Source organism: Natrix helvetica (assembly GCF_964273705.1).
Source record: "Natrix helvetica genome assembly, chromosome: 5".
In the NCBI taxonomy this organism is placed as follows: domain Eukaryota; kingdom Metazoa; phylum Chordata; class Lepidosauria; order Squamata; family Natricidae; genus Natrix; species Natrix helvetica.
Window position 1 is genome coordinate 41,767,779 of NC_138551.1, and position 17,956 is coordinate 41,785,734.

The 17,956-nt window shown below is 40.2% G+C and overlaps 1 protein-coding gene across 3 annotated transcripts in view; it reads left to right on the top strand.

Moving 5' to 3' along the window:
* Positions 1–17,956, top strand: part of ANO7 (anoctamin 7) — a 41,080-nt gene that overhangs the window by 20,245 nt on the left and 2,879 nt on the right. For 2 of the 3 annotated variants that reach the window (XM_081954352.1, XM_081954354.1), the window contains exons 10-22: positions 2,974–3,070; positions 4,194–4,337; positions 4,418–4,555; positions 5,880–5,978; positions 6,071–6,173; positions 8,213–8,324; positions 9,533–9,587; positions 10,728–10,825; positions 14,106–14,245; positions 14,843–15,048; positions 15,700–15,842; positions 17,069–17,159; positions 17,807–17,926. In XM_081954352.1, the coding sequence (XP_081810478.1) occupies positions 2,974–3,070; positions 4,194–4,337; positions 4,418–4,555; positions 5,880–5,978; positions 6,071–6,173; positions 8,213–8,324; positions 9,533–9,587; positions 10,728–10,825; positions 14,106–14,245; positions 14,843–15,048; positions 15,700–15,842; positions 17,069–17,159; positions 17,807–17,926 (1,546 nt within the window). The remainder of the gene's footprint in view (positions 1–2,973; positions 3,071–4,193; positions 4,338–4,417; positions 4,556–5,879; positions 5,979–6,070; positions 6,174–8,212; positions 8,325–9,532; positions 9,588–10,727; positions 10,826–14,105; positions 14,246–14,842; positions 15,049–15,699; positions 15,843–17,068; positions 17,160–17,806; positions 17,927–17,956) is intronic. The other variant, XM_081954353.1, reaches the window with a different exon arrangement.

Sequence of the window (17,956 nt, forward strand, 5' to 3'; positions counted from 1 at the left end):
TCAGCCGATGAAAGAGTCCTGGAGTAGAATGCGATGGGTGCTTCGTTCCCGTTTGGCATCCTGTGGCTGAGGACTGCGCCAACTCCAAATGGTGATGCGTCGCAGGTCAATACCAGCGGGAGCGTCTGGCTGTATTGGACTAACAGTGAGTCAGTGGTGAGCAGGCGCTTTACTGCGGCAAAAGCTGCTGCTTCGGATCGTCCCCATCTCCATGTTGCGTTCCTCTGGAGTAATCGATGTAATGGCTCAGCAACGGTTGCCTTCTGTCTCAGAAAAACGCTGTAGAAGTTAAGTAGTCCGAGGAAGGCCTGCAGTTCGGTCTGATTTCGTGGTGTGGGGGCGTCCTGGATCACCTTAATTTTCTTTGAAGTGGGGTGTATTCCCTGACCATCGATTCTATATCCCAGGAATTCTACGCTAGGCACGTTAATTTGGCATTTCTCCTTTTTGAGGCGGAGGCCCTTTTCTCTGATTCTGGCCAAAACAGTCCTGACTCTTTTTAATAGTTGCTCCTCGTTTGCAGCAGACACCAAGATGTCGTCGAAATAGGGGACGACTCCCGGTATCCCTTGCAAAAGCCGTTCCATGACGCTCTGGAACAGACCTGGAGCAATACTCACACCGAATTGTAGCCGGTTGCATTTGAATGCTCCTCTATGCGTCACTATAGTTTGGGCCTCCGCTGTGGCGCTATCCACGGGCAATTGCTGGTAAGCTTGTGCCATGTCTAATTTAGCAAATATCTTTCCTGGCCCCAACGAGTGCAATAAGTGTTGTACGACTGGCACAGGATATGCGCTTTGTTGTAGCGCGACATTAATTGTGCATTTATAGTCCGCGCAGATGCGGACTGACCCGTCTGGCTTGACTGGGGTCACGATGGGAGTTTCCCAGCGCGCGTGATCCACCAGCTCAAGGATTCCTTGCTCCACTAACTTATCTATCTCCTTGTCTATTTTTGAGCGGAGTGCAAAAGGCACTCGTCTCGGTTTAAGTCGGATTGGCGCCACTTTGGGGTCTAAATTGAATGAGATTGGTTTACCCACATACTTACCAAGACCGGGGCTGAACACATCCTCGAACTCCTTAAAAATCTGCTCAGCGCTGCTGTTCTCCACGGCGTTGATTCTGGTGACTTCTAGCCCCAAGGCTTCGAACCAATCCAGTCCTAGAAGGTTCTGTAACAGTGCGCTGGCGATGGTCACGGGCAGCTGGGCTACGATGTCCTTGAAACGGATCTGGAACGTGCCTTGGCCCACGATGGGGACTCGGTTCCCCTGGTAGTCTCATAGCAGGATGTCTGGAGCGCGTAGTTGGCTTTTTCTGAGGCTAGGAATAGCCTGTTTCATGGATGCCCATGAAATGATCGTCAGGGACAATCCTGTGTCAACTTCCAGCTCGCAAGGTGAGCCCTCCAGGAGGACTGTGACTTTCAGCTTTTTAGGCCGCTTGGTGCGGACCTGACTTATTGAGGTGAGATACGTTCGCAATTCCTCTCTCTGGGTCAACTCTATCTCAGCATCAGTATCCTGAAAATACTCTTGTTGAGCGTCTTGGTAGAACGCTCTCTCAGCTCTTTGTGTATAATCTCTCTGGGAATACGCTCGCTCAGCTCTTTGGAGATTTTCTCTCTGGGTAAACACTTGTGGATTTCTCTCTGGGCACCCTTTTTGATTTCGCCAAGCCCCTGGGTTGGGCTTCTGTTGGCGGTATGTAGGTGGCTGCCGTGAGGCAGGGACTTCGCTCCGGCACACTTGTGCGATGTGCCCAAGTTTGTTGCAGTGTGAACAAACAACGTTCCTGAACCGACAGGTAGACCGGGGGTGATTCCCTCCGCAGCTTGCGCAGGGCGGCAAACGGAATCCGGGTCTCCCCCCTGGCCTCATGTGACTGCTCCGCATCAGGTGACTGTCCTCGAACTCGGGATCCTCGTAGTCTGGGTTGGTGTCCTCGTAGTGAACTCTGGTTTGTCTGGGAGCTGGCCGGCTTATGTTGAAACCGCATTGTATGCTTTCCGATGATCTTTCCGCTGACTCGAACGCCCTTGCTTCGTTCAGCGCTATGTAAGGTTAGATTTGGGTTTGCCAACAGCTTTTTCTGTAGCGAAATGTCCCTTAACCCACAAACAAATTGTGCCAGGATATGCTCGTCCAGATCCCTGAACTCGCAGTTAGTAGATGCCTTACGTAGGGCTGCAACGTATTGGTTGATTGATTCTCCCGCCTTCTGGTTCCGCGTGTTGAATTCCTGGCGGCAAACGTGGCGGGAAGGTTTTGGCGCATAATGAGTTTGTAAGATCTGCTGCAACGCCGTCCATGATACCGCTTGTATCGGAGTAGGCGCGGTAAGGTCTCTGGCCGTGTTGAAAACTTCTTTTCCGCAGTAGCCGAGGAAGATGTTTTTCTTTCGGGCGTCGGTTATCCCCGTGTATTCGTTCGCCTCGAGAAAACACTCAAAGCGAATCATGAATGCTTCCCATTCGTCGTTCGCTGGGTCGAATGGAGCGGGGGGAGTGTGCATCGCCATCTTCTCTCGTTTGAATTTGCCGCGCTGCGGTGTCTTGAGATGGCTGCCGGAATTTCTGCCGAATTCCTGGGCTGGATCAAATCCGGAGATTCTGAAGTAGCGTTCTTCGTCCTATCTGTCTCTCGATCCCATCCTCGTCGCCAATGTTAGATCTGGGCAACGAGAGAACAGACTGCGGACACGAAGTGACTTAACAGCTCTTTATTAGTAGTAGTAGTGATCCAGCTTGCTCCGTGGTCGGAGGGTTCCCCTTTTATAGGAATCGGGTACGCCTCTCGACCAATCAGAGCGATACCTGTTTCCCGCCGTAGCGGCGGACCAGAGAGGAGACTTGCCACGATATATGTTAATATCTAACAAAAACCAATAGCAAAGTTGTGGGAGAAGGAATCTGGTTCCATAGCAATTTTTTTTCTTGCACTTTTCTTTTCTCTCCTTCTGAACTAGACAGGAGATCTGTTCCAGTGGTGACAAATACAAGATGTGCCCAATTTGCAAAGTCTGCCCTTATTGGAATCTGTCTAGTGTCTGCCCCATGTTTCAGGTGATGTTATAACATTAAGATTTTTTTTCAGATGTTTTATCTAAATCAACAAGTTTATAATCAACTTCACATACTTCTCATTGGCCTGATGAAGAACAAAAATCTGGTCTGCAGACCCCTCTCTGGGCTCAAACCACATTGCAGTCCCCATACTTTTATCACTGTCATGTATTTATCTTTCAGTCAGGAACTCTGCCATACTTACGAAACTAATTCATCTGTCGTTTTTGTATTCACCCTTGCTGCTCTTCTATTTCTAAGTGAGACCAGTAATCCCACTATCTTACTCAAGCAGAGATACAACCTTTACGCATAAAGTTGCATATCACTCTGTAAACAAACCTGTATGTCTTTTCCTCTTCATCTTCTCATTGAGAACTCATAAGAATGTTGTTAATGTGAGGTTGTTTAAACAGCATTTCCTCAGTTGGTTCCTTCCTAATATATTGCTTGAAATTAAGTTAAGTTATGCTCTTGTAGCTTCCCCCCCTCCCCCCCCTCAGTCTCCCTTCTTTGAATGATTGGTCATTTGTAGTTTATTTGTAAAGTTTATAGTTTGTCATTTGTAAAGTTTAAGCTTTTAGCTATCTCTTCCAAAATAGTATGATATAGATTCCATCCATCTAACAATTCTAATAGATGCATATGTTGCAACATTGGCAATTTGTAAGCTATTTTTGTTGCAAATGCAATTTAGCTTACTTGTAGTTTTAGCGGCTCAACCACAAAGAGCTATAGGCCCATTTCTGTAACCCATGCATAGTGACTATGTATGAAATAAAGAATTGAAGGAACACAGGTATGTGGTAGTTAGTAAGGCACTAAGTAGATTCAATCAACTATGTCATAATATGGTGTTGGACTTCTTAAATTATTTATTTATTATTAGATTCCTATGCCACCCATGTCACCAAGACGACTTGGCATACGGTGTAAGCATTGAATAACAGGTTTAATTACTTGGTGCACTGGACACAAGCTATTCAGCAAGCTTTTGGTTCAAAAAATGTGTTGACATAATGTGGGAGTCCAGCTGCTACATTCAAGAACTTTGCTCACTTAACTCACTTCTCTTCCCTATCTTGCTACATACATAACAATAATCTCTCCCTTTTTCCTCCAGGCTGGCCGTCTCTTTGACCATGGTGGCACTGTTTTCTTCAGCATCTTCATGTCTCTGTGGGCAGTCACATTTCTTGAGTACTGGAAACGAATGAATGCTACCCTGATATACCGCTGGGACTGTTCAGATTTTGAGGACATTGAGGTACTGAATTTAGGGGCTTCTAATATAACTCATAATCCAAGCTGGAATACATTACAATATTCATATTCCTTCTGTTATAGGAACGTCCACGACCCCAGTTTGCTGCTTTGGCTCCCATGACAACTATAAACCCAATTACTGGAGAGGAGGAGCCCTATTTCCCAAAGCGGACTCGATTCAACAGAATCATCACGGGATCAATGGTCATCATCATTATGGTGAGGGAGGTTGGAAACCCCAAGTGAACTAAATCTTGAGACATGATCTCTTTCTTCTGCTATGCCAATTGGATCACAGTTTATTTTGCAAAGCAATCTTCTTTCAGGCAAGACATCTTTGCAGGTTGTGGGCTCAACCTTTATCTGAAAAATCATGTAAAAGAATTAATATAAACTTTCATTGTCTGGCAGATGTCCCTATTCTCTTGAACTATTGTAGTCAAAGGGAATATCTGAGGCATGATGTGGGAACAAGTGCTAAGAGTCTAAACCCCGCCCCCTTAATTTTCCATGCATTTTATAGGAGCATTGAAGGAAATGGAATAATTGAACTCACATTCTTCTAAATGACCTCCTAGAGCAGGGGTGTCCAAACTTGGGAACTTTAAGACTTGTGGACTTCAACTCCCAGAATTCCCCAGCCAGCCGGCTGGGGAATTCTGGGAGTTGAAGTCCACAAGTCTTAAAGTTCCCAAGTTTGGACACCCCTGTCCTAGAGTATTCACCAAGCTTTGATTCTACTGAAGTGATCAAAACCTATTTGGCTCTATTTAGTCTGGAATATTTCCTCTGTTAGAAAGTTTGCCAACTATTATTTACAGTTTTCCTATTTGCTATTAATAATTTCAATTAATTATAGTTAAGGAAATATATGGACAAGTGAACAATTTCACTTTCCCAGTATTTAGCAAAAAAAAATATGTTTAAGTTTTTTCATCTTCATCCAATTATCCATAATGCAATACTAAAATATTATTAGACTGCTTTGGGCTAAGCAAAGATACAAACATGGTTTAAAGCATAAAACTATTTGTGAATCAAATCCATGGTTTATTTAAAAATCCATGGTTAAAATTAACCTTGGCTTAGAGAATGTAAATAATAAGCCGTAAACTGTTGATACATAATGCCAAGCCATGTTAACCATGGTTTGTTGGATAAACTATAATGGCCTGATTTGGATATAATGCAAGCCATAGCGTGTGTTTGCAATGACACTAAGCTAAATATAAATCTGTTATGGCTTAATATATGTTCACATCGTGGATCTACGTAGACAGATGAATTGCTTATTTAGAGGAAATATGTATAGATATTAAAGAAGATCAGCATTTTCTGTTCCAAATTCAAGTCTAACCTTCACCAACCCTCCATCTACCACGCCATATTTTATTAGCCGTTGGTAGCGGGAATCAGAGTTCAGCACATATGAATAATATAGATTGGGACAATTTAATTCCACTGGCCACAGCCAGGCTGACTAATTATTTGCAATAGTGAGACAACAAATGCACATTACTAGTTCTTCTTTACCTGTCTACAGATTGCTGTGGTAATAATATTCCTGATTTCCGTTATCCTTTACCGGGCCATCATTGCTGTAATTGTCTCCAGGTCTAGGCACTTCCTACTTGTATCTTCGGTAAGGCACTTCTATGTCTCTATCCCTTTTGGTCTGGTTTTGCTATTGGACTTCATTTGCATTTTTAACTCCTTGCCCCCCTCGCCCCCTAGGCTTCTCGTATTGCTAGCCTGACAGGCTCAGTCGTGAATCTCCTTTTCATCCTCCTTCTCTCGAAAATTTACACTGCACTGGCACTTTTTCTTACGAAGTGGGGTAAGTAAACTGTATTGGCTTGGACATCAAACAAAACATCACTTTCAGCCCTATCTCTTAGCTCCTAAAACATAGAACTACGGTAGGTTTTGTTTATAGAAATAAAGTAGTTAAGGAGATTAATCAAAACGATGACATTTTGAGTCCTATATTAAATGCATTTATCACTTAACAAATTTAAAGCAAAAATAAAGTTTCTATAATGCAGTAAATTTCCAGTTTGAAAAGCATTGTAGCATATGTCAAAGAATTCTACTGTCTTTCATTCTGTAGCATCAGGATTGCTCAATATCTGTTAGAAATGTATACACAATTTCTGGAGACGCCAAAATATTTGTAGTTTGGCTAGTGGTGATTTGATTTACACATAGTCTTTGACTTACAAATGTAATGTACCCTGCCAATTACATTTGTAATCCAATGTTTATTGTATCATGTTAATTGAACGTGATCCCTCCCTGAAATACTCAATACATTCATTAATCAAATGCTCAGGTTGTTAAGTGCATATGAGATATCAGGGTGGGAAAAAACATGGGGCGCTAGTGCTTCCGACCACCCAAGACCTCTCCGATCCACTGAGATATCTCATGTTCCCCCCCCCCCCAATCCATCCTTACCGGATCTCCACAGGAACTTACCTTTTGAAGGTCTCAATGATCAAGCGAGCTGTGTCCTTTCCAGCCTCTTTGACGCAGTTTCGTTGTCAGTCTCCCTGCAGGCTCTGGTCATCTTTGAAAAAGGATTTTGGTGCAAAGAATGGAGGCTAGGAGGGGTGTGTGCACCAACTCCTGGCCTTCATTTTTTTGCACCAAAAGCCTTGGGGAAAGCCAGCCAAACCCTGCAGGGACGAGTGATTGCATCCCAGCAGGCTCTGGTCGTCTTTGCAAAAAGCTTTTGGCATGAAGAATGAAGGCCGGGAGGGCGCAGACTCCCCTCCCGGCCTCCACTTTTTGTGCCAAAATATTTTTGCAAAGACGACCAGAGCCTGCAGGGATGCAGGCAAAGAAACTGTGGCAGAGAGGCAGGAAGGGAACAGCTAGCTTGATCTTTGCAAGGTAAGTGAATGTTCACAGACCCAATGCCTTTGGAGATCTGGTGTGGGGGAGAGAATAAGCAAGGTAAATGTTGCAGTGCCTCTGCAGGTGTTATAAGGGTGAACGACTACTGTAGTGCTGCAACATTTGTAAACTCAGGACTGTGTCGTAAGTACTTGGGGTGTGTGTGTGTGTGTGATGTCATAACTTTCAACAGTCACTTAGTGAACTGTCGCAACTTGAGGATAACCTGTACTATCAAGCAGAGAAAGTTTACAATGTTTTTGTATTGTCAACCTCTCCTAATCTGTTTCTTGGAATGTTGAGAAAATGAGCCAGTATGGCACTAGACCCAAGATACAAAATTTAAATTTAACTGTAGATATTAACCTCTAATCATATGGATTTTTGCAGCCTAGATTTGATAGCCCTTGTGTTAGAAAGTATAATTTGTGACAAAACACTTTTCTCTGGGTGCTAAATTCTTAGGCAAACGTTATCTCCACACTAAATTTTTAACTCCATTATATATGATATATATTTTACACGGGGATACAATATAATCATTGTAGCAATATGCAGGTATTTTGTCCTTGCCCAGGACTAATGCTGTTCAATCCCTCATATGTAGATTCTTCATCTGGTAACTTTAGGATCCTAGTATCAAGGACATCCAGTTGAACATAGGGATCTCTTGAAAGATATCTGCATTCAACTTGCATACATCAAGGGAACGTTCCACCCTTTCCCCCAATAAGTCAGACTTAAGGTTTGAAGAAAATGTAAAAAAAAAAAAACTTTAATCAAAATGTATTCCAACTTGCTTTGCCAACTTGGCCATAATATATAATAACATGAAAATATTTTTCAATGCACATTGATCTTAACATATCACACAGTGATATGAAGACAGATAAGAATAGATGACGAAAATAAGGAATTGTTCGAGAAACTTGAAGGATAAACACTATTCTAAATGATGCATTCATTTTTCTGCCACAGAAATGCATCGCACCCAGACCACATTTGAAGATGCCTTCACTTTTAAAGTCTTTATCTTTGAGTTCATCAATTTCTATTCATCTCCCATCTACATTGCCTTCTTTAAGGGCAGGTAAATTTTTTATTTTTAAAAAAAAAAATAATTTCTATAGCCACTCATCTCAGATAAATCACTCTGTTGCCAACAATCATAAAATCCATTAAAACAAAGAGATAGATAGATAGATAGATAGATAGATAGATAGATAGATAGATAGATAGATAGATGATAGATAGATAGATGATAGATAGATAGACAGACAAAGACAGAGACAGAGACAGAGACAGACAGACGAAACGATGATAGGCAGATATAGAATTTTCAAAAAATTGTTTTGAGAATTATCCTAATTCAGAATGGAAATAATTTTCTTTGTAGTGTAAGGCTTGGAAGACACAAAATGCCCTAGCTTCCTGCTTTCATTTATGCAATATTTTCCCTCCTTTTAAGTTTTATTTTGTAGAATTGTTTTCTTGAGTAATAGAGGAAACTTACTTAATTTGGATTACAATATCCACAAGATAGCAAGATTTAAGGTGCTGTAGGCTCAACACATCCTGCTAATGTTATATTGAGGAATAACAGCATATACATTCAATTCTGGCAACATGTTGCCTGATATATTTTGTTATTGCACAGTGATGTGTCTTAAAGGTAATAATCAGCATTTTTAAAGTGAGGAGGTTTCCCTCTATTATTGCCTTCTGGCAAGATCGCAGACAGTAGGGAGATAAATAGGAAGCTTAGACATCCCCTGTCCTAGCAATTCTGAGCCCTCCAAAGAGAAAATGCACTTGTCTCCTCTACGGCATTCCCATTGCTGCCAACCAATTGATCGTTCTGACCAAGAAGCTGGTGGGAAAATTGGAGCACATCCTACAGAATGCTGGACCATTTGAGTTTCTCAAAACCTGCAGATCGTGCAAGCACGATCTCTATAAATGTCTGGAAAGGTAGATTTTGACTTGTCTCACAGCTGCTGCTTGAGTGAAAACTGGAGGTTTTATTAACTTGGGAGAATAATTTCAAAAAAAGTTCTTAATTATCTCATAACAGTAATTCAACAGGATTCTTCATAAGAGTGATAGAAAGATGGGGAAAAGTGAAGAATGTCTGCCATCTATTGTTCAGAAAAAGTATAATAATGTAAATCTTGAAAGGGTGTTACAGGGTAGGCTGCATCTAACAAATATATTAGTATCTGGAATTTACAAATAGACAGTTAAAAACAATATTTCTTTTCTTTTCTTGCCCTTGTGCTTTTTCTTTTTCCTTTTCAGGTTTGTTGGTTATCCAGGCCACTATAACAAATTACTGGGCTTACGCAATGAAGATGTAAGTATCTCAGAAGAGATGAGAAGAGATAGGTTCTTGAACAAATGTGGAGGCATCCTGTAGAGCAACAGACCTGTGCAAAATAGATTGGATTGCAAGGTGACAAATATATAATTATTAATGATAACAGTCAGGTTGATCCCAACCATTCCAGAACTAAAAACCAAGGAGTGGAACAGGTATTTTTTATAGCTTGAACAAACCCGCTCTTCTATCTATATCCACAACATATTTGTAAACATGTTAGAAAAAGTCCACAACATTCTGGGTTTCACCAGATGCATCTGAGAAGTTTACATAGACAAGAAGGAGATAGTTCTGTTGCTTTTGGATACTGCCTGCATACAGCCATAAAAAATGGGTTGGTTAGACACTGAATCTGATGGGTGTGAATTTCACTAATTAGTTATGTGGTGTATAAAATACTTTTTCCCCAACCTGATCCTTTTTGCTGGGTCAGGTATAATTTGCATACCTGATCCAGTCATGCCTTCATTCTAAGCAAAAATCCCAAAGTATATGTTTTCCTCTATCATTTTTGTTGCCTTTTTATGGCCCTTACAGTCTAGGGTGACTTAAACTGTACATGGCCTTCCAAGTATGAACTCACCATAGATTTATCTATATCAAAGAACCTTACTATAATAGTATATTCATTGTTAGTTCTCTTCTTAATAACTCTTCATTTATTTATTTTTGTAAAATCTATGAGACATCTTCCTTTTCTTTGTAATTATCCCATTATGGTAGTAAGTGGTATTTCCTGAGGAAATGAGAGGACTGAGTCCAGTTCTCAATGATAATGAAGAAGTTATAACCTCGGGACCTGCAAATAGGAATTTCATAGCTGAATGCTGCTCAATCACAAATATTCTCCTTATGTAGAAAGCTGAATCCTGAGGAAAAGCATTCAGGTTTTCTGGGTTTGGTCAAGTTTTCCTTCCTGGTAGATATATTCCATTAAGGAGGCCTTTATTCAACACCTCCAATAATGTTGCATGATGCTTCAATACAAGAGTGATTCTTAATAGATGCCTACTGCATGCTATATATGAAACTTTAAAGATTTCTACATAGTTATATGCAGTGTTCATTAGGCAGCCAACCATACCCAAAAGCTTTTCTCTCTGTTTCATCCAGTGTGCTCCAGGTGGCTGCCTCATTGAACTTGCTCAGGAACTTCTTGTCATCATGGTGGGAAAGCAAGTAATTAACAACATTCAAGAAATCCTTATCCCGTGAGTGCTATGCTCTGACTTTATACTTTTGCTATCCATTCCAATCAATGTTCTTGTACAAAGCAGGGGTGGGCAAATGGGGGCCGCAATTAACATGGAAGGGATGGAGGCTACAGCTCTGCAATATATTGGTGCTGCATTATTGTACAAGAGAAGGGATTTCATTTCTATTTAAAAACAACAACAAAACTTCCAGTTCCTCCCATATGTAATCACGGGCCTTAATAGTTCCTGGGAAGCTGAAGCAATTAACGACTATCTCATCTCCTGCTCCATATGGAACATTGCAAAGATAATTGTAGCGCCAACATTTCCTTAGAATTATGGAACAGGCAATTTTCTGCTGAAAAGAATTTTTGCCTCATCCTTCTTCCCATTCTGGAGGTTTTTCATTCATTTCTATAGTCAAAGCACAATTGTATGTTTGTTGTCCATATCCAGTTGTTCTGCGGGATGGTTTGCCAGTTCATTTCCATAGTGTAGGGGTACAAGCTTTTTTTTAACCCATTCTTAAAAAAACAAACCCAGCAAGAGAAGAATGAGAACAAAGTTACCATTTTTGAAGCTGCTAGCTTGATCAAAGGAGGAGCAAAGTATTAAGAAAATTTGTCTGATAGGACAAAAGTTCTGCAGTGGGTCTGAGAACATGGCAAGCGATTGTGTGTGGAAATGTTCTCTCTCAAGCCTGCTTTAGACTTAGCTTATAATTTCTATATTATCTTCTGCCCTAAAATGTCAAGAAACTCCACCCTTAATTTTTGGCAATCATGCTACTGAAATTCAGAGATGAAGCGGGAGAAGAATGCGGGACATACAAAAAGAGGCTTGGCAACTGCCTGAAGTCACAAACCCTGTAAAAGCTAGCAAAAATCATTGTAGAAATGCAAGTGTGGGAAAAGAGAAGCCACTCCTTAGTTACTTTGGCAATTACAATTGCTTCACAAAATAATGTTTTGCATTTTTGCCAAGACATAATTATTTTTGAATAGGTGCAAACTTTGTCAAATACAGTCTGTGAATAGAGCAAACACATATATAAGTATTCATAAGTGTTTCTGATGTGTACCACATTTACAAATAAAAATTAAAATGTTGGTTTGTGTTCAGCTTTACCAGTGAACCAAGGTAGTATGTTCATTAGCTTAGTCTGAATGAAGTTTGGGCTGTTTATATCAGGGGTGGGTAGCTCCCGGTTCGGCCTGGATCGAGCGAACCAGTAGTAGTGGCAGCAGGAGGCTCCGCCCACCCGCCCGGATGCTTATGCGCATGTGCAGAAGCGTTGCATGAGTGAATTGGTAGTAAAAAATTTGGAAACCCACCACTGGTTTATATGTACACAAAAATTGCTGTATGAGATGGTGTTCAGCATTTCAAAATTGCTTCCTTACTAGAATCTGTAATTTTGTCAATCAGAAAGTGTGCAGTGAAGAAATGTCTGAATTTAATATTCATAAGGGAATATATCCCCCTATGTTAAAAAAAGATCAAATGAATATAGAAGTATTCCACAGTATTCCTGTGAAGAAGGGAACAATTCTATGACCATACTGTGAAATGTCCCACTGCTGGAAATAACACTAGTTTCTTCCTATATAATTTGCCTATAGCAGAGTTGTGCAAAATATTTTGCTCTTAGAAAATGTTTGGCATCATCAGAATAGTATCAGAATAGATCCCTGTCTCCTAGACAGATTTTGACTTTAACAGGTTGCTATACAATAAATTTCCCCCTACCTGACCATCAGAGTTCCAATGCACATTGCTCCCTTTTGCACTTTTGTTGCATAATGTCTCATTTCTAATTGACACAATAGTAAGAGCCCGAAGAGGTGACTCAGATTGCCTCTCAGAGCTATTTGATAGAGATTAGAGATAGATTGCATTTATCAAATGTGTTATTCACCAGTATTCCAAGGTCTTTTTTCTCTCATGGATCTCCAGGTACAATTCATTGTGTTATTGAAAATATTGAGACCCAGCAATAAAAATTAACATCTGTTTTGAGTACCAACTAATTTAAGTCTAATATACCTGCCGATTTATGTGATGAAGACGAATGAGGATTCTGCCTGGGGAAAATGTACCTATCCATACAGGCTCTTGACATTGTAACAACTATATTGTGCTAGACTTCACATTCAGCTTTTGTCAGTATTTTAGATGACATTCTTCCCAAATCTTCACTCTACATTTTGGATGTATCTCTTTCTGAGCCAAGCACTTCTGTTGTCATCTTAGTATTGCCAGCAGATTGCAGCCATTGCAGAGTTGTTACTTTTGCATCAATTCCAGTGGTGTTACTTTTCTTCTGTTCCATTGGGTGGTACCTATTCCTCGTGACTCTGGATAAAAGCTACCCTGTCTCTTTGCCACATTATATAATTCTTGCATCATGGTTGTATTCCTTTATTCCTATATTCTGTCTAGCCAGCTCATACACTCTTGGATTCTTCTTTTTCCATTCACCTTGCCCAGCATTACCAGTTTTTCCATAGCTGTATTAACCTGCATGACTCCACTGCTACCACGTAATAATAATTACAGTATCACTACAAAAACGTCATTTCCATGGTGCCATGTTATTGTTGCCAAATCATGATGGAGACTTTATGTGGAAGAAGCAGGAGAAAGTTGTACCCACTTACACTAGAAAAGAGAAAGAGAGAACTGGTATTGCTGCTATTGCTTTTCTATCATGCATCTGTTCTGAGTCCAAGGTCATGAATGCACTCAATCATAACCAGCAACCCTAATATTGACCTATATTATGGCCACAATTCCCATCTAGTGATTCTGCTAGATCTGGATCATGACAGATATTCTAGATCCAACAGAGGCACTAAGATAGGTGCTAAGGTGGCAAGCCCATGATGGAGAGAAAGAAAATGAACTAGTTAATGAGATTTGTAGAACAAGTCCTTGGAATACACTTGTCCAGACCCCCATAAAACTGAAGCACCACTACTGACGTTAGAATTTTAAAAATATTATTTTATCCTGCCTATATTATTTTTATAAATAACTCAAGCATGTCAAACATGTGTTACACTACTTGCTTCTCCTATTTTCCCACAACAATAACCTGCAAGGTGAGTTGGGCTTATGATTCAATTCTCAAGAGGACACCAAGCTCAAAAAGACCAACCTATGGCTAAATAATGGGGCACAAATAAAAATATACTTTATCTAGATGCATCCAGGAAATTATTTGATCCTGTCACTCTGCCTGAAAAAGATTATCCTAGATATTCTAGCAACTACATTTTTGTGTTTTCCATAGGAAGCTGAAAACATGGAGGCATAAGCGAGATCTTTCTGAAAGCAATAAGAAAGGCCAAGACGACATCACGAAGCAACTCTGGGAGAGCGATTATAAACTGCTGCCCTATAATGGGCTCTTCACTGAATATCTGGAAATGGGTATGAGCCACCTGGAGAAATGGGAAACTTAAGAATAGTTTTCTGAAAATTTCTAGTACTGTGGGCTGATTATGGAAGGGGGATGAGTGCGTATATTCTTGGAGAGATTAAAAAATGCAGGAATTAAAAGAACAGTGAAGACAAAAAATCTGAGATAAAAGAGTAATTAGGGAGATAAATATGAAAATATCTTTCTCATGAATTACCATAATCTTTATGCAGTAAGACTTGGAATTTATAACTCCAACAAATGGAAAAATGGTCTGAGAGAATGAAAAGCCCTATTAGATAGTTTCTGCAATATTTATCTGCAATAAATGTAAATATTTGAGGCAGTGTATAGAATTTATCTGATTTATCTGTATTATAGGTTCACCAACCAGCTTAAAATATGTGAAATGAAAGGTCATTCATTTGATCCACATTAAAATGGATGCATTTTAGTGGGAAAAAATTATTACCATACTACTTGGGGTTTCAGAAAGAGCATTTCAGTCCTGCTTTCGCTGAAATCTCATCTTGGTCTCCTCCAAATTATTTTTTGATAAGGTTACTTTCGTCAAACTCTGGAAATTAAAATGTTTTATTCCATTTCAGTTCTGCAATTTGGCTTCATTACTATCTTTGTTGCTGCCTGCCCCCTGGCCCCCCTTTTTGCTTTACTTAACAATTGGGTGGAAATTCGTTTGGATGCTCAGAAGTTTGTTTGTGAATATCGACGTCCAGTTGCAGAGAGGACCCAGGGCATTGGCATCTGGTTTCATATCCTGGAGGTCATCACACACTTTGCAGTTATTAGTAATGTGAGTTATACTGGTGTATACGGGAAGCAATCAACAGAGTTTGTACAAGCATAGCAGCTACAGCCCTGAAATACTGCAGTTGCATTACACTGAACTTACAATTCAAGGATGTTTTGATTGAGTTGAGTTTACTTACATTGTAGTTTCCTGTTCCCAAAGCAGATGAGGATTTAAGGTGAACTCAAAATGACAGAGTTCTTTGGGGACAGAACTGGCTTGCAGAGTTATTTAAATACCAAGTGGTAGAAGAAAAACACTGTAAGTTACTGATAGAACATATCTTTATGGAGCGGGCTGGTTGGTTGTTGAAGAAAGTTGGAATTGTGTTAGCAGGTGTCCTGGGGAAAGGGTGCTCTGACCCTGGAGAAATGCTTCTTGGTGTCTCTCTCTACAGTCCAAAATTTCCTTTTGGATATCATGAATGGAAATTCTCTAATACTTGGTCCCAATACAGGAAGTCATCAGTAGGTTGGGAAAGGCTAGGTAAGAAGCAGTGAACTAGAAGCTCAATGACCTGATCTAAATGAGCCTGTTTGTGTTTCTAAGACTGTTGCTGAAAGTACAATAAGTATCTATTGTGCCATGAGTAAGAAGCAAGTTCTGTGTTTCAGTCACACAATGCTTAAAAAAATAAACATGTTCTTCTTTTAGGCCTTCCTGATTGCCTTCACTTCTGACTTTCTTCCTCGTCTCTATTACCAGTACACTCGGGCTAGCAATCTAGAGGGCTACATTGACTTCACTCTGGCCTATGCCCCTAAATCTTTTGACTTGAAGAACAATGTCACATGCAGGTGGGATCTCCTACTCTTGTAGCTGATGAGGATATCTGTTTAAAGATTAGTGAGTGAATCTATTGGAACTAAATTGCTTGTTTAAAATTCAAAGTAAGCTCTCTCATGTAATAGTGTCGGCATTTGAATGATTTTTGTCCTGGCCTGCTACATATTGATTGAGATATTTGTGTGTAAAGTAGTAGTATACACCAAGTTAAGGTTTACTCTGTAACTGCCAAACATGAAAATATCCAGTCCCATATTACGTATTGTCAAACATATGAAAAAATCTAGTCCTACATTATGTATTTATTTTTTTAAAAGCCAGATGTCTCAACTGTGCTGCAAACAGGGAAATGCAATTCTTTGGCTCTTTCCTTGCTCAAAATCAAGTACAGGCAATCCTCGCTTAACAGCCTATCACTGGACAGCCATTAAAAATTACAACGTATTTCCCAAAAGCGACTTACGATCCTGTTTTGAAGTTACAGTTGCTGCAACACCTTCACAGTCATGTGTTCTTACAACTGACTGCAGGAATACTGCAGCAGCCTCTCCCACTCTCCCCATCCTACTACACTGAGTACTTGCAGATATTGGGTCTGCTCCCTACTCCACACCATCATCCATTACACACTTATCTTTTGAAGATCTCTGGATCTCATGTTGAGGAAGGAGAACAGGGCACTCATCATTGGACCACATCGCTGCCTCCCAAAATCAACCACAATTTTCTACGAGACCACCATTTGGCCCAAGGACAAGTTCTGCTTCCTTGACACGGTCTGCATAGTGCTGAGGAAAGCTCTAGTAGAACTCCAGAGATCTTCAAAAGAGTACAGAGGAGGCTCAAGCTCTGAGGGGTCCTGGGGGAGGGGAGATACCTGCAGGGAACTGGTGCATAGGGATGTGGGGACTCCGAGAGGGAGGAAGTGGATCACATAGTGTTTCAAGGAGTGGGGGAGAACTTGGGAAGGCTAGGGCGGGAGGCTTACTGCATCCCTGTTGTTATTGTCATAGGTCAAAGACTACCTGTAACAGGAAACACTGCCTTATATTAATTCAGAGCAGCAGACAGAATGCACTGCACTAAATTTCACCTGGGCTAGTTCAGCTAAGGAGAATTTGTGAACATAGAAAGTGGAAGCAAGAGACATCAGAAATTAATCTGGAAAACCTGTGGATTGCTAAAATGATCGTTGCATTGTTACTTTGCATGGATTTTGAAGCTCTTATCTCCACAGGTACCGAGCCTATAGAGAACAAAATGGCAGGTTTTCACTACCTTATTGGAATCTACTGGCAATCCAACTTGGCTTCATCATTGTATTTGAGGTACATTGCATTTCAAGCTACTATTTTTCATATACTTGTTTCTTAGAGACCTTATATTGGCCATTGCAAAATTTAGCACATTTAAAAATCCTGTTCGTAGTATTGTTTCTTCCTTGTGTTAGTACTAGTATGTTAAAATGAGTCATACTTCATACTTTACATTGCTTGAAAGAAACCTGTGCTGTTCTGAAACTAAAGAAATTATTTGGACATAAAATACATCAAAATTATGGTATAAATTATGCTATTGGAAAGGGTGTAGCACTAAAATTTTGTTCTAGTGATAAAAGTACTAAAGGTTTTTCAATGCCAGAAATTCTATAAAATTTTGGAAGGAAAATTGGTGATTATGGAGAGAATGCACATCCACCATCTCATGTATTCACATTAAAATGAACCATCACCAAAAATTGCCAAACCAATAAGTAAACAGACAATCCAAAGCTCACAAGCAATTGCTTTCTAAGGAGACCTATACCAATTTTCATATTCCTTGGCTTCATGGAAAAATCGTTCTGTAGAATACCGTATCTAATTGGGGTCATCATAATTCTATAGGTATGAGGTTTCCATTTATTTTCTGCCCATTCTGCTGTCCATTCACAATAAATTCCTCCAACTTACTTTTCTTTTACCTCTTTTCATAGCATGTAGTTTTCTTCATTGCACGTATGATTGATATGATGGTACCTGACATCCCAGAAGCAGTGGAAATAAAAGTAAAGCGAGAACGGTATCTTGCTAAACAAGCCCTGGCTGAGAATAAGGTAAATCCTCCACTATTATGAAAACGATGA